Source organism: Nerophis ophidion, linkage group LG13 (genome assembly GCF_033978795.1).
Source record: "Nerophis ophidion isolate RoL-2023_Sa linkage group LG13, RoL_Noph_v1.0, whole genome shotgun sequence".
NCBI lineage: Eukaryota > Metazoa > Chordata > Actinopteri > Syngnathiformes > Syngnathidae > Nerophis > Nerophis ophidion.
In genome coordinates this window covers 15,946,471-15,958,824 of record NC_084623.1, presented here as the reverse complement: position 1 = coordinate 15,958,824, position 12,354 = coordinate 15,946,471, and the positions used below count along the sequence as shown (strand labels likewise).

General features: G+C 37.1%; 1 protein-coding gene across 5 annotated transcripts in view; it reads left to right on the top strand.

Moving 5' to 3' along the window:
* traf3ip1 (TNF receptor-associated factor 3 interacting protein 1) overlaps positions 1-12,354 on the top strand; it is a 32,129-nt gene that overhangs the window by 672 nt on the left and 19,103 nt on the right. For 3 of the 5 annotated variants that reach the window (XM_061918456.1, XM_061918457.1, XM_061918455.1), the window contains exons 2-8: positions 6,061-6,129; positions 7,396-7,557; positions 8,818-8,949; positions 11,171-11,572; positions 11,648-11,710; positions 11,859-11,879; positions 12,089-12,112. In XM_061918456.1, coding sequence (XP_061774440.1) covers positions 6,061-6,129; positions 7,396-7,557; positions 8,818-8,949; positions 11,171-11,572; positions 11,648-11,710; positions 11,859-11,879; positions 12,089-12,112 — 873 coding nt within the window. The remainder of the gene's footprint in view (positions 1-6,060; positions 6,130-7,395; positions 7,558-8,817; positions 8,950-11,170; positions 11,573-11,647; positions 11,711-11,858; positions 11,880-12,088; positions 12,113-12,354) is intronic. The other 2 variants (XM_061918458.1, XM_061918459.1) reach the window with 2 other exon arrangements.

The following is a 12,354-nucleotide window of genomic DNA, read 5'->3' as shown; positions in this document are numbered from 1 at the left end:
CGAGACTATGTAGGCTGTTGTATTTTGCAATCTTTTGTTTCTCATATTTTGTTTTTAAAGGGGAACTGCACTTTCTTGGAATATATTATTTACATCCCTTCACCATAGTACATGATTTTTTGTATACATTCTAAATTGTAAATACAAGTTAGTAAAAGTAAGCTAACAATAGAGCCACTCTATTCCGGCTATAAAACACTCTAAAAACATCCAAGCACCTCCATCAAATGTTTTATATATGTTGTTAGCATTTCACCAGTCTCGCGCACTTTGCAAATTTGGACGCGATCTAACAGCAAAACTGTCTCCCAACACTGCGTAGATGGCATCAAGGCCTATTTATCCAAGTGTGAGGGTTGGGAAACGAAGGTGTTTGGCGAGGGAAGTGGGTGGCCTATTTAAAGTTCCAGGTAACCCTACATTATTATATTTTATAAATAGTAAACCAAGTTGTGGTAGTAGTTTAGTCGTGGATGTACACTGTATAGTGATTAATCAAATAAACATTTGATTTGATTTGATTTGATTTGACATTAAATTTGCAAAATGCGGTTGCGCATTTTGCAGATTGCGCCCATTGGTTTTGTGCTTAGATCATATACATGCTGTAAAGCAGTATATGGGGGCTACTTGAAGGTATGCCAAGGGGTACGTGAGATTTTTTTAAAAATATTCTAAAAATAGCAACAATTCAAAAAATTTTTATACATATATTTATTGAATAATACTCCAACAAAATATGAATATAGGTTCATAAACTGTGAAAAGAATTGTAGCAATGCAATATTCAGTGTTGACAGCTAGATTTTTTGTGGACATGTTCCATTAATATTGATGTTAAAGATTTATTTTTTTGTGAAGAAATGCTTAGAATGAAGTTCATGAATCCAGAGGGATCTCTATTACAATCCCCAAAGAGGGCACTTTAAGTTGATGATTACTTCTATGTGTAGAAATCTTTATTTATAAAGGAATCACTTGTTTATTTTTCAATAAGTTTTTTGTTATTTTTGTATCTTTTTTTCCAAATAGTTCAACAAAGACCACTACAAATGAGCAATATTTTGCACTGTTATACAATGTAATATCAGAAACTGATGATATAGTGCTGTATTTTACTTCTTTATCTCTTTTTTTTCAACCAAAAATGATTTGCTCTGATTAGGGGGTACCTTAATTAAAAACATGTTCACAGGGGGTACATCACTGAAAATAGGTTGCGAACCACTGCTGTAAAGTATACATGTAATGTAATATCAGTTGTCTGTTGTCTGTCATTTACATCCCTTCACAAGAGTACATGTTTTTTGTATGCATTCTAAATTGTAAATAAATGTTAGTAAAAGTAAACTAACAATGGAGCCACTCTTTTCCGGCTATAAAACGCTCTAAAAACATCCAAGCACCTCCATCAATGTTTTATATACATGCTGTAAAGTATACATGTAATGTAGTAACAGTAACATTCATAATCTATCCATCCCTGCATCCACCCATTTTGTACCGCTTGTCCCTTTCGGAGTCACGGGGGGTGCTGGAGCTTATCTCAGCTGTATTCGGGCATTCATAATAGTATGTAATATTTACGTATAATGCCCATTAATATGCCACATACCATAGTGTTAGTTTTTCCTTAAAAAAGGAAAAAACTACAACCCACGGCATACTTCCTGAGAGACAACATAGATTACTCAGGGACAAATGATGATCCTGTTTGAACCTTATGTTTTTGAGCCTGAATATAAGGAGGATGAGCAATCGAGTTCTAGAATTTGTGTGCTAAACAGATCCAGCTCTGGTGAAACACTAAGCTTCATGTAGCAGTATTACTAAGTGCTGAACTAGAAATATCAACTACGGACATAATAAAACGATCACTTTCTGTACAATGTCTGCCCTCACTTGGATGTCAACTGATGGGATGTTTGTATCTTCTATTTTAAATGAAAATTAATCATAATCCTCACAAAGGCTTAATAAAAAGTGCCCTAAACTATGTCGGCTGTTGTACTTTGCAGTCTTTTGTTTCTCATATTTTGTTCTTAAAGGTGAACTGCACTTTTTTGGAAAGTTGTCTGTCATTTACATCCCTTCACAAGATTACATGTTTTTTGTATGCATTCTAAATTGTACATAAATGTTATTAAAAGTAAGCTAACAACGGAGCCGATAGCTATTTTGCCTCTAAAACGCTCTAAAAACATCCATCAATGTTTCATATACATGCTGTAAGTATATATGTAATGTAACAGGCATATTCATAATAACACGTAATCTTTACATATTTTGCCCATTTTATGCCTACAGGGAGTATTAATTTTGCAGACGTATCATTACTGTATAGTTTTCCCTTCAACAACGAAAAACCTACAACTCACGGCATACTTCCTGAGAGACAACATAGATAACTTAGGGACAAATTATGATCCTGATTGAACTTTATATTTTCGACCCTGAATATAAGGACGATGAGCATCAATTCCTAGAATGTGTGTGATAAACAGATCCAGCTCTAGTGAAACACTAAGCATAATGGAACAGTATTACTAAGTGCTGAACAACAAATGCAAACTACAAACGTAATAAAACAATCACTTACTGTACAATGTGTGCTCTAACTGGGATGCCAACTGATGGGATGTGTTTGTCTTCTCTTTAAAATGAAGAATTAATCATAATCCTCACAAAGGGTTGAGAAAAAGTGCCTTAAACTATGTTGGTTGGCACCTCCATCAACGTTTTATATACATGCTTTAAGTATACATGTAATGTAGTAACAGGGACATTCATAATAACACATACTATTTACGTGTTTTGCCCATTTTAAGCCCACAGGGTGCATTAACGTATCATATTGTTAGTTTTCCTTTCAACAACAACAAAAACGGCATACTTCCTAAGAAACAACATACATTACTTAAGGACAAATGATGATCCTGATTGAACCTTATATTTTTGACCCTGAATATAAGACGGATGAGCATCAAGTTCTAGAATGTGTGTGATAAACAGATCCAGCTCTAGTGAAACACTAAGCATCATGTAGCAGTATTACTAAGTGCTGAACAAGAAATACAAACATAATAAATCAATCACTGTACGATGTCTGCTCTAACTGGGATGCCAATTGGTGGGATGTTTATATCTTTTCTTCTAAATGAAAAATTAATCATAATCCACACAAAGGGTTTATAAAAAGTGCCCCAAATGAGCATTTTTCGTGTCTTTTTCACCTACTCCTGGTCTAAGTTGGATGTCAAAGTTGACCAAAGTTCAGGATAACACATGTAGTCTTTGTTTGCAAACCAGTTTAATTTTGAATTGATACGAGGGATGTACCGATCAGTGATTTATGCTGCCCATTCTGATACCGATCATCATGCGTGAGTTCAGCCAGTATTAATGCCGATCACATGTATTAACTGTATATTTTTCAGTTTATTCATGGTCAACGCTATTGACAGTTTAACAATACCAGAGCAATATTTTGCCTAGTTCCTTGTATTCTTTTATTACATAAAGGGAATAAGCGGTAGAAAATGGATGGATGTTTCAGCAAAACAAATGAAATGAAGCCAACTCAACATCCAATTTATCTTGATCAATACAGTTCTATCAATCTTTATCAATAAAAAAAATAAATCTTTCACAATTCAAAATGGAAGATAAATATATGCAAACTAATCCTGGGCGATATGGCCTAAAACTAAAATATCAGATAAAAAAAAAAACAATTCAATTTACGATTTTTTGCGATTGTTTTTCCCTACTTTTTAAACAAACCATTGAATACATAAGACAATATGTTTTGCTTTTATTTGATCAAAAACTAGTTGTCGAAATGAAACTGCATACATTGTATCATACGCTTAGCAAAATTACAATTTTTATATTGTTACAAAACCAAACACCAGGGAAGTTGGCACGTTTTGTAATTCGTAAATAAAAACAGAATACAATAGTTTGCTAATCATTTTATACTTATATTCAATTGAATAGACTGCAAAGACAAGAGTCTTAATGTTCGAATTGAGAAACAACTTTTTTTTTTTAATGATCATTAACTTAGAATTTAATGACAGCAGCACATTGCAAAAAAGTTTGCGGAGGGGCATTTTTACCACTTTGTTGCAAAGCCTTTCCTTTTAACAACACTTAGTAAACGTTTGGGAACTGAGGAGACCAATTTTAGAAGCTTTTCAGGTGGAATTCTTTCTCCTTCTTGCTTGATGTACAGTTTAAGATGTTTCTGTTGTGGTATTTTAGGCTTTCAATGGGAGACAGGTCTGAACTACAGGCCGGCCAGTATAGTACCCGCCCTCTTTTAGAATGAAACAACGCTGTTGTAACACGTGGCTTGGCATTGTCTGGCTGAAATAAGCAGGGACGTCCATGATAACGTTGCTTGGATGGCAACATATGTTGCTCCAAAACCTGTATGTACCTTTCAGCATTAATGGTGGCTTCACAGATGTGTAAGTAACCCATGCCTTGGGCACTAAAACACCCCCACATAGTCCCAGATGCTGGCTTTTGAACTTTGCGCCTATAACAATCCGGATGGTTCTTTTCCTCTTTGTTCCGGAGGACACAACGTCCATAGTTTCCAAAAACAATTTGAAATGACGACTCGTCAGACTCCAAAACACTTTTCCACTTTGCAACAGTCCATCTTAGCAGAGCTCTGGCCCAGCGGAGCTGGTGAGTTTCTGAGTGTTGTTGATAAATGGCTTTCGCTTTGCATAGTAGAGTTTTAACTTGCACTTAAAGATGTAGCGAGGTACTGTAGTTACTGACAGTGGTTTTCTGAAGTGTTCCTGAGCCCCTGTGGTGATATCCTTTACGCACCGATGTCGCTTTTTGTTGCAGTACTGCCTGAGGGATCGAAGGTCCGTAATATCATCGCTTACGTGCAGTGTTTTTTTTCAGATTCTCTGAACTTTTGATGATGTTACGGACCGTAAATGGTGAAATCCCGAAATTCTTCGCAATAGCTCGTTGAGAAATGTTGTCCTTCAACCGTTTGACAATTTGCTCATGCATTTGTTCACAAAGTGGTGACCCTCGCCCCATCCTTGTTTGTGAATGAGTGAGCATTTAATGGACGCTGCCTTTGTACCAAATCATGGCACCTACCTGTTCCCAATTAGCCTGTTCACCTATGGGATGTTCCAAATAAGTGTTCGATGTGCATTCCTCAACTTTCTCAGTCTTTTTTGCCACTTGTGGCATCTTTTTTTAAACATGTTGCAGCCATCAAATTCCAAATGAGCTTATATTTGCAAAAAATTACAAAGTTTTCCAGTTCGAGCGTTAAGTATCTTGTCTTAGCGGTCTATTCTATTGAATATACGTTGAAAAGGATTGTATTCTGTTTTTATTTATGATTTACACAACGTGACAACTTCACAGGTTTTGGGGTTTGTACATTGGGTTTCAATTTATGTATCTATTTTTTATTACAAATTGTTTGAAAGATTTCAGTGTGTGTGTGTGTGTGTCAGTACTTTTTGAGCACATTCAACAATATTGCGACAACAATGCTTACGTGATAATTTTGCTCATAATTGTCACTGCAAAAGTACTTTATTTGGCTGTGGTTGTTGTTGTCACAGGACCCGATGATTCCTCTATTAAATATATTATGTGTGCAAGAACTATGTTTATTTCCATAATTTTTTATGAGAATAATTTTGCCTAATGCTGACGGGAACATATTTTCTTAAACACACTCACTGATGTCAAAGTCCCAGTGTTTGATTGATATTGCCAAATCGAGTCCAAATTTGACAAAATTCCAACTTGAGTCCACCTCTGCTATTCTAACATCCAGATAAAGTTAATATATCTTCCTAAATGAACAAATATACATATTTTTTACTTTTGTAACCACACTTTATCAAATGAAAAATGTATTGATCTCATGTTGATTTTAACAATTTTTTTTTTTTTTTGGTTTATTGGCTGCCTTATCTGCAACTTGTCATTAACTTGAGTCAGCGCAGTGCAGGACTCTGTAACACAATTGGATTTCCTGATTTCTGTCCACTGTCCTTTCAGATCATCAAAACCACCGGCTTTATGAGGGAGCTGTACAAAGAGAGTGAGTTAAAGTCTGATAATGTTAAGGTAAGGATGTTTCATATTGTTTATAGTCTTTTAACACTACCATCCATGTAAATCTATACATAACAGCATCTAAATCAACAATATTATTGTTATTATTATTATTTTTTAAAAACCTCCCAAGTTACATTTCTGATAACTGATTTGTTGTTTAGTCTACCTTTTGGTGATGTCACTAATGGTGTGACCAACTCAGGCCTTAAAGGGAAACGGCCCTGTTTTTGTAATTTTGCCTGTCATTTACAATACTTACGTAGAACAAGAGCACATATGTTTTTCTTTTTTTTTATGCTTTCCAAGCTGTAAATAAGATAACAATGGAGCAAAAGCAATTTCTATTTCGCAGTAAAAGAAAAGCAATGTCTATGTTATGTTATGTTTGGGGCGGCATGGCGTAGCGGGTAGAGCGGCCGTGCCAGAAACCTGAGGGTTGCAGGTTCGCTTCCCACCTATTGACATCCAAATTGCTGCCGTCGTGTCCTTGGGGAGGACACTTCACCCTTGCCCCCGGTGCCGCTCACACTGGTGAATGAATGATGAATGAATGATTGGTGGTGGTCGGAGGGGCCGTAGGCACAAACTGGCAGCCACGCTTCCGTCAGTCTACCCCAGGGCAGCTGTGGCTACAGATGTAGCTTACCACCACCAGGTGTGAATGAATGATGGGTTCCAACTTCTTTGTGAGCGCTTTGAGTATCTAACAATAGAAAAGCGCGATATGAATCTAATCCATTATTATTATTATTATTATGTAGGCTGAAATAATTTGCGCTAAACATAAAATGGTTTGTTAACGCTCCCCCATATAGTAGTTTGTATGCTCATTGTAGTACATGTCCAAATATTGCCTACGATCATGAGGCTGATAGTACAGCCTCATCAAGCACTTTGCTTCTTCAACGCCGTCAGGGAACTTTGCTGATGTGCAAAAAGCAAAGCACAATGGACCACAGGAACATTTTCGTTCCAGCATCTCATGCACATTTACCTGAACGCTTGGGGAAAGGGGACTTTTGTAAAAATCCCTATGATTCTAGTACAATCCTAAATGGATTATTGATCACTTTTATTCACATTTATATAGCAGTTGACTACAAAGGTTAAATATGGGGAAAGTCATTCTAGAAACGTCATCTTAAGACGTCTTAATATATCTGGATACCGACTGTACTGCTCCTCTCTCCACCAAGAGATCATGTCTTTTAATATCATTTTGTTATTTCTTTTTTTAACCACACAAGACATGATTTTGTCTTTGTATTTTATCAGGACAAAGAGAGTAAGATGGCCTTCCTTCAGAAAGCGATTGATGTTGTAGCGTTGGTTAGTGGAGAGCCGCTTGCAGCAAAGCCAGCAAGGATTGTGGCCGGTCATGAGCCTGAGAAGACCAACGAGCTGCTGCAGGCTATTGCCAAGTGCTGCCTTAACAAGGTTTGCGTATTTCAACTCACCCCAGATATTACTGAGTTTATATCCTGTATGTTTAGAAAAGCCTCAAGAACTGTGAATCTTTTAAATGAACCCAAGAGTGGGTGGCCGACGGCCCCTAAAAAAATAGTGGTTCCGCTTTGTGATTGATATGATTCTCTATAGTTTTCTTCGGGCACTGTTGTTGTTAATGAGTCATTGACATATACTGTTACTCACACAAAGTTTTTTAGTAATTTATTCGAAAAACAAACCTATATAGCGACCTATATCGCAATGGTTCTCAAATTGGGGTTACTTGAAGGTATGCCAAGGGGTACGTGAGATTTTAAAAAAATATTCTAAAAATAGCAACAATTCAAAAATCCTTTATAAATATATTTATTGAATAATACTTCAACAAAATATGAATGTAAGTTCATAAACTGTGAAAAAAATGCAACAATGCAATATTCAGTATTGACAGCTAGATTTTTTGTGGACATGTTCCATAAATATTGATGTTAAAGATTTTTTTTTTTTGTGAAGAAATGTTTAGAATTAAGTTTATGAATCCAGATGGATCTCTATTACAATCCCCAAAGAAGGCACTTTAAGTTGATTACTTCTTTGTGTAGAAATCTTTATTTATAATTGAATAACTTGTTGATTTTTCAACACGTTTTTAGTTATTTTTATATCTTTTTTCCCAAATAGTTCAACAAAGACCACTACAAATGAGCAATATTTTGCACTGTTATACAATTTAATAAATCCGAAACTGATGACATAGTGCTGTATTTTACTTCTTTATCTCTTTTTTTCAACCAAAAATGCTTTGCTCTGATTAGGGTGTACTTGAATTAAAAAACTGTTCACAGGGGGTACATCACTGAAAAAAGGTTGAGAACCACTGCTTTATCGAAGCAACATTGAAATGTACTTATGTTCTCAACCAGACAAACTCTGAGATCGTCTTTCAATGAGTTTTCCCATTGCAATATTTTTGTATGTTATTATTGTACAATGTACATTTTAAAGTTCAAAATATCTAATCTAACGGATTCACTTTAATTTTTAGCAGCTTTATAAACATTAAGGGTTTATTGCTCTATGTCAGAGCAAGAGCAGTGTCAATGGCCGTAACAGTAACAGTGTTACTGTAAGTACTTAATGTAAAAAGAATGCAAGTACTTAGAAGATTAGCTATTAAAATGCACAATTTGCAGTTTTGTACACAAAATGTTGTTATAATGGAATGGCTTTTATTTACCTGATGCACAGATGTCCAGTGAGGAGGCAGTGAAACGAGTGCTTTCTGGAGAGAAGGTGGACTTAAAGACCAAGGCCAGCACATCCAAGTCCCAGGATAAAGAGAATCGAGCTAGACGTGAACAGCAGTCATCTGAAAGAGAGGTTAAAATCATTACTAATGTCCATAAAATAATATAATATACTAATAAAACATTAAACTGAATGTCGGTTTACATGTAATAGACATACTATTTTATTCTAGGTATATCGCAGTTTAGAAACTTGTGTATGCCACATTTGTTGAAGGGCCAGCATTTTTCTTGGCAGACACATATGATTTTGTAAAAAAAATGTATTTAGTATAATATGAAATATTCCGTAAAATTTGTATTTGACGTAGTAATTTTCCTGATAAACGCATTGTTTAGCCTATTTCGTTCACACAAGACTTGTTGCAGTCATCTTTTCAGCATTGTAGAGGAAACGTCGTAGTATGTTTGCTTTTAAAAACTGACAGCCGGTGTTGTTTTCCATTGTACTATGGAACTGATGGCGCACAATTGTTTATTACTCTCCATTTAACCCTTCTACATGCAGAAAGCCGAGTTTTGAAACTCTTCACCAGAGGTGGGGGGAATAATCGATTTTCAGATGCATTGCAATTCGGACATGGAAATTGTAGAAGCGTTAAGTAAACGTCAATAATCAATTTATATATTGTAAATCACGGGTCTCAAACTCAATTTACCTGGGGGCCACTGGATGCAGAAACTGAGTGAGGCTGGGCCGCAAGAAAATATTTCTCAAGAAAAGATTTCTCAAGAAAAATCTAACATGCACTTTTTAATGAATTCCCCTTCTTTGAATGGCTTTCCCGCCCTAGCATCATACTTGCCCACTCTCGCGATCTTTCCGGAAAACACCCGAATATCAGTGCCCCACCCCACAATCTCTGGTGGCTAATATTTTCCCGGTTTTCACCCGGAAAACAATATTAAGGGCGTGCCGTGATGGCACTGCCTTTTACGTCCTCCACAACTGGCCATCTCGCCCGCTTTTTCACAATACAAACAGTGTGCCAGCACATTCAAATATTGTAAGAGGCTTCTGCACACCCACGGAAGTGACTGCAAGACATACTTGATCACAGCCATACAGGTCACACTGAAGGTGGCCGTATAAACAACTTTATCACTGTTAAAAAAATATGCGCCGCACTGTGAACCCACACCAAACAAGATTGACAAACACATTTTGGGAGAACATCTGCACCGTAACACAACAGAACAAATACCCAGAATCCAAAGTAGCCCTAACTCTTCCGGACTACAATAGGGGGGCGGGGTTGGGAGGGGCGGGGGTGTATATTGTAGCCCGGAAGAGTTAGGGCTGCATTGGATTCTGGGTATTTGTTATGTTATGTTTATGTTGTGTTACGGTGCGGATGTTCTCCCAAAATGGGTTTGTCATTGTTGTTTGGTGTGGGTTAACAGTGTGGCGCATATTTGTAACAGTGTTAAAGTTGTTAATACGGCCACCCTCAGTGTGACCTGTATGGCTGTTGCTCAACTATGTCTTGCAGTCGCTCACTGCGTCGACTGAAGTCAAATACAACATGTGGCTGGGCTGGCACGCTTTTGTACAGGCTGTAGAGGACGCTAAAGGTAGTGCCTCCACGGTGCCCTATTTATATAGTTGTTCGGGTGAACTTCGGGACAACAAATTACCCCTGGAGGGGCACTGAAAATTGAGAGTTTCCCGGAAAAATCGAGGGTCTACAAGTATGACGCTGTAAAGCGCCATTATTATATAAAACTCGCGGGCCGCACCAACATTAAATTTCATAATGTATGGTCCGCAGAATAACGTCTCACGGGCCGCGTATTTGAGACCCCTGTTGTAAATGAAATAATGCAAACAGTTCTAAAATTTAGCTGACTGCAGCGAGCCACCTCACTGAGAGATCCGACCAGCTCTTTTACAATAGGGCTCTTATGGTCCAGTTTTGCATGTGAGATACATGTGAGAATTAATTTATGTTGCAAATGAAACGAAAAAATAAATGTAAAACTGCGCAATATACATAAATTAAAGATGCTTAGTAATCGATTTGTCATCAAATCGTAGGTCCTGAATCTTAATCGTAATATAATCGTGAGGTGCTCTAAGATTCCCACCTTTAGTCTTCACCCTTTCCAGCGTTTTAAAAGTGTGAGTTTTTAAAAACAAAAATATGTGTTTGTGTGTGGACAAGCGGCAAAAACGCATCGTAAAGTATGACTTGTTAAATTATCTATGTTAGTGTCGTAGACATGGCCAGTGTATCTGTCATTGAGATTAAATGTTGATTAAATCCTAAAGTTAATGTTCTGGACTAATCCAGGAGAAGAAGATTGAGCGCAGTAGGAGCAGAGACGATAAGGACTCGGACAAGCCCCCAGAGCAAGAGAGACAACTTAAAGATGGGGAGCGAGATCACCGCCACAAAAAAGAGCGTTCTGGCAAAAACCACCACCGTGAACAAGACCATGCCAAAGATGCTGAAAAAGACAAAAGCCGTGACCGAGGAAAAGACAAAGGAAGGGGAAAAGACCAAGAGCAGGACTTAGATCTCAGAAGAGAGAAAGACAAGAGCAGAGATGGAGAGAGAATCAAAGAAAGAGATTCCCAAAGAGACCATGAAAAAAACAAGGACAAACTACGAGGAAGAGACAAGAACAATGAAAGACGCAAAGAAGGGGAAGACAAGACTAGGAGTAAAGACAGACACCATGCAAATAGCAAGGTATTCATGTAAACTAAAGCTGAAACCGCAACCACAAACATTATTTATCTAACAATTTGTGTGCTCACTGCCCAGGATAGATTATCAGAACTTCAACCCAAAAATGTTGACGACGATCCCAGGAAAACGGTAACAGCTGTAAGTCCCACCATTTTAATATCAATGTAAAATATGCCATTGTGTATATTAAGTAACTTTGAGTTGCTAACCGGATATCAGAGTTTGAAAATCAATCTGTATTTAACCTTATTAGTAAGACTTTTTTTTTTTTTTATTGCTGCACAAGGATCCGGTGCCAGCTGACGAGGTATTCAGTCCAGTAGAATCACCTATAAAAATGTAGGCCTGAATTATGTAGGCTTTTTATTGACGGATTAAATGGCCTTTGGGTGGCCGGTCGGTTGGTTGGTTGGTTAAGCACCAATTTGAGTTGTAGTGTCAAGCCTATATGCTACGTAACGGTTTTGTTGAGAAGTAGTACCATCTGTATTAATGTTGTGTTCTTTGCATGTACAGCCTGCAGAGAAAGTTGAAAACCAGGTAACTGACTTTTATTCATAGATGTTAACTACTAGATGACTCATGCAACACACAATGTTGTTTTCGATATAAGGACTGCATGGTGGCCTGATGTTTATCATGTCAGCCTCACAGTAACTGGAGACTTTTGCACATTGGTGTGAATGTTTTTTTTTTTTTTTTATGTGTCCTGCGATCAAGCCAGTTAACCAAACCAGAGTGTACTTGACATTTTACCTACAATTTATGTGATATAAGCTCCA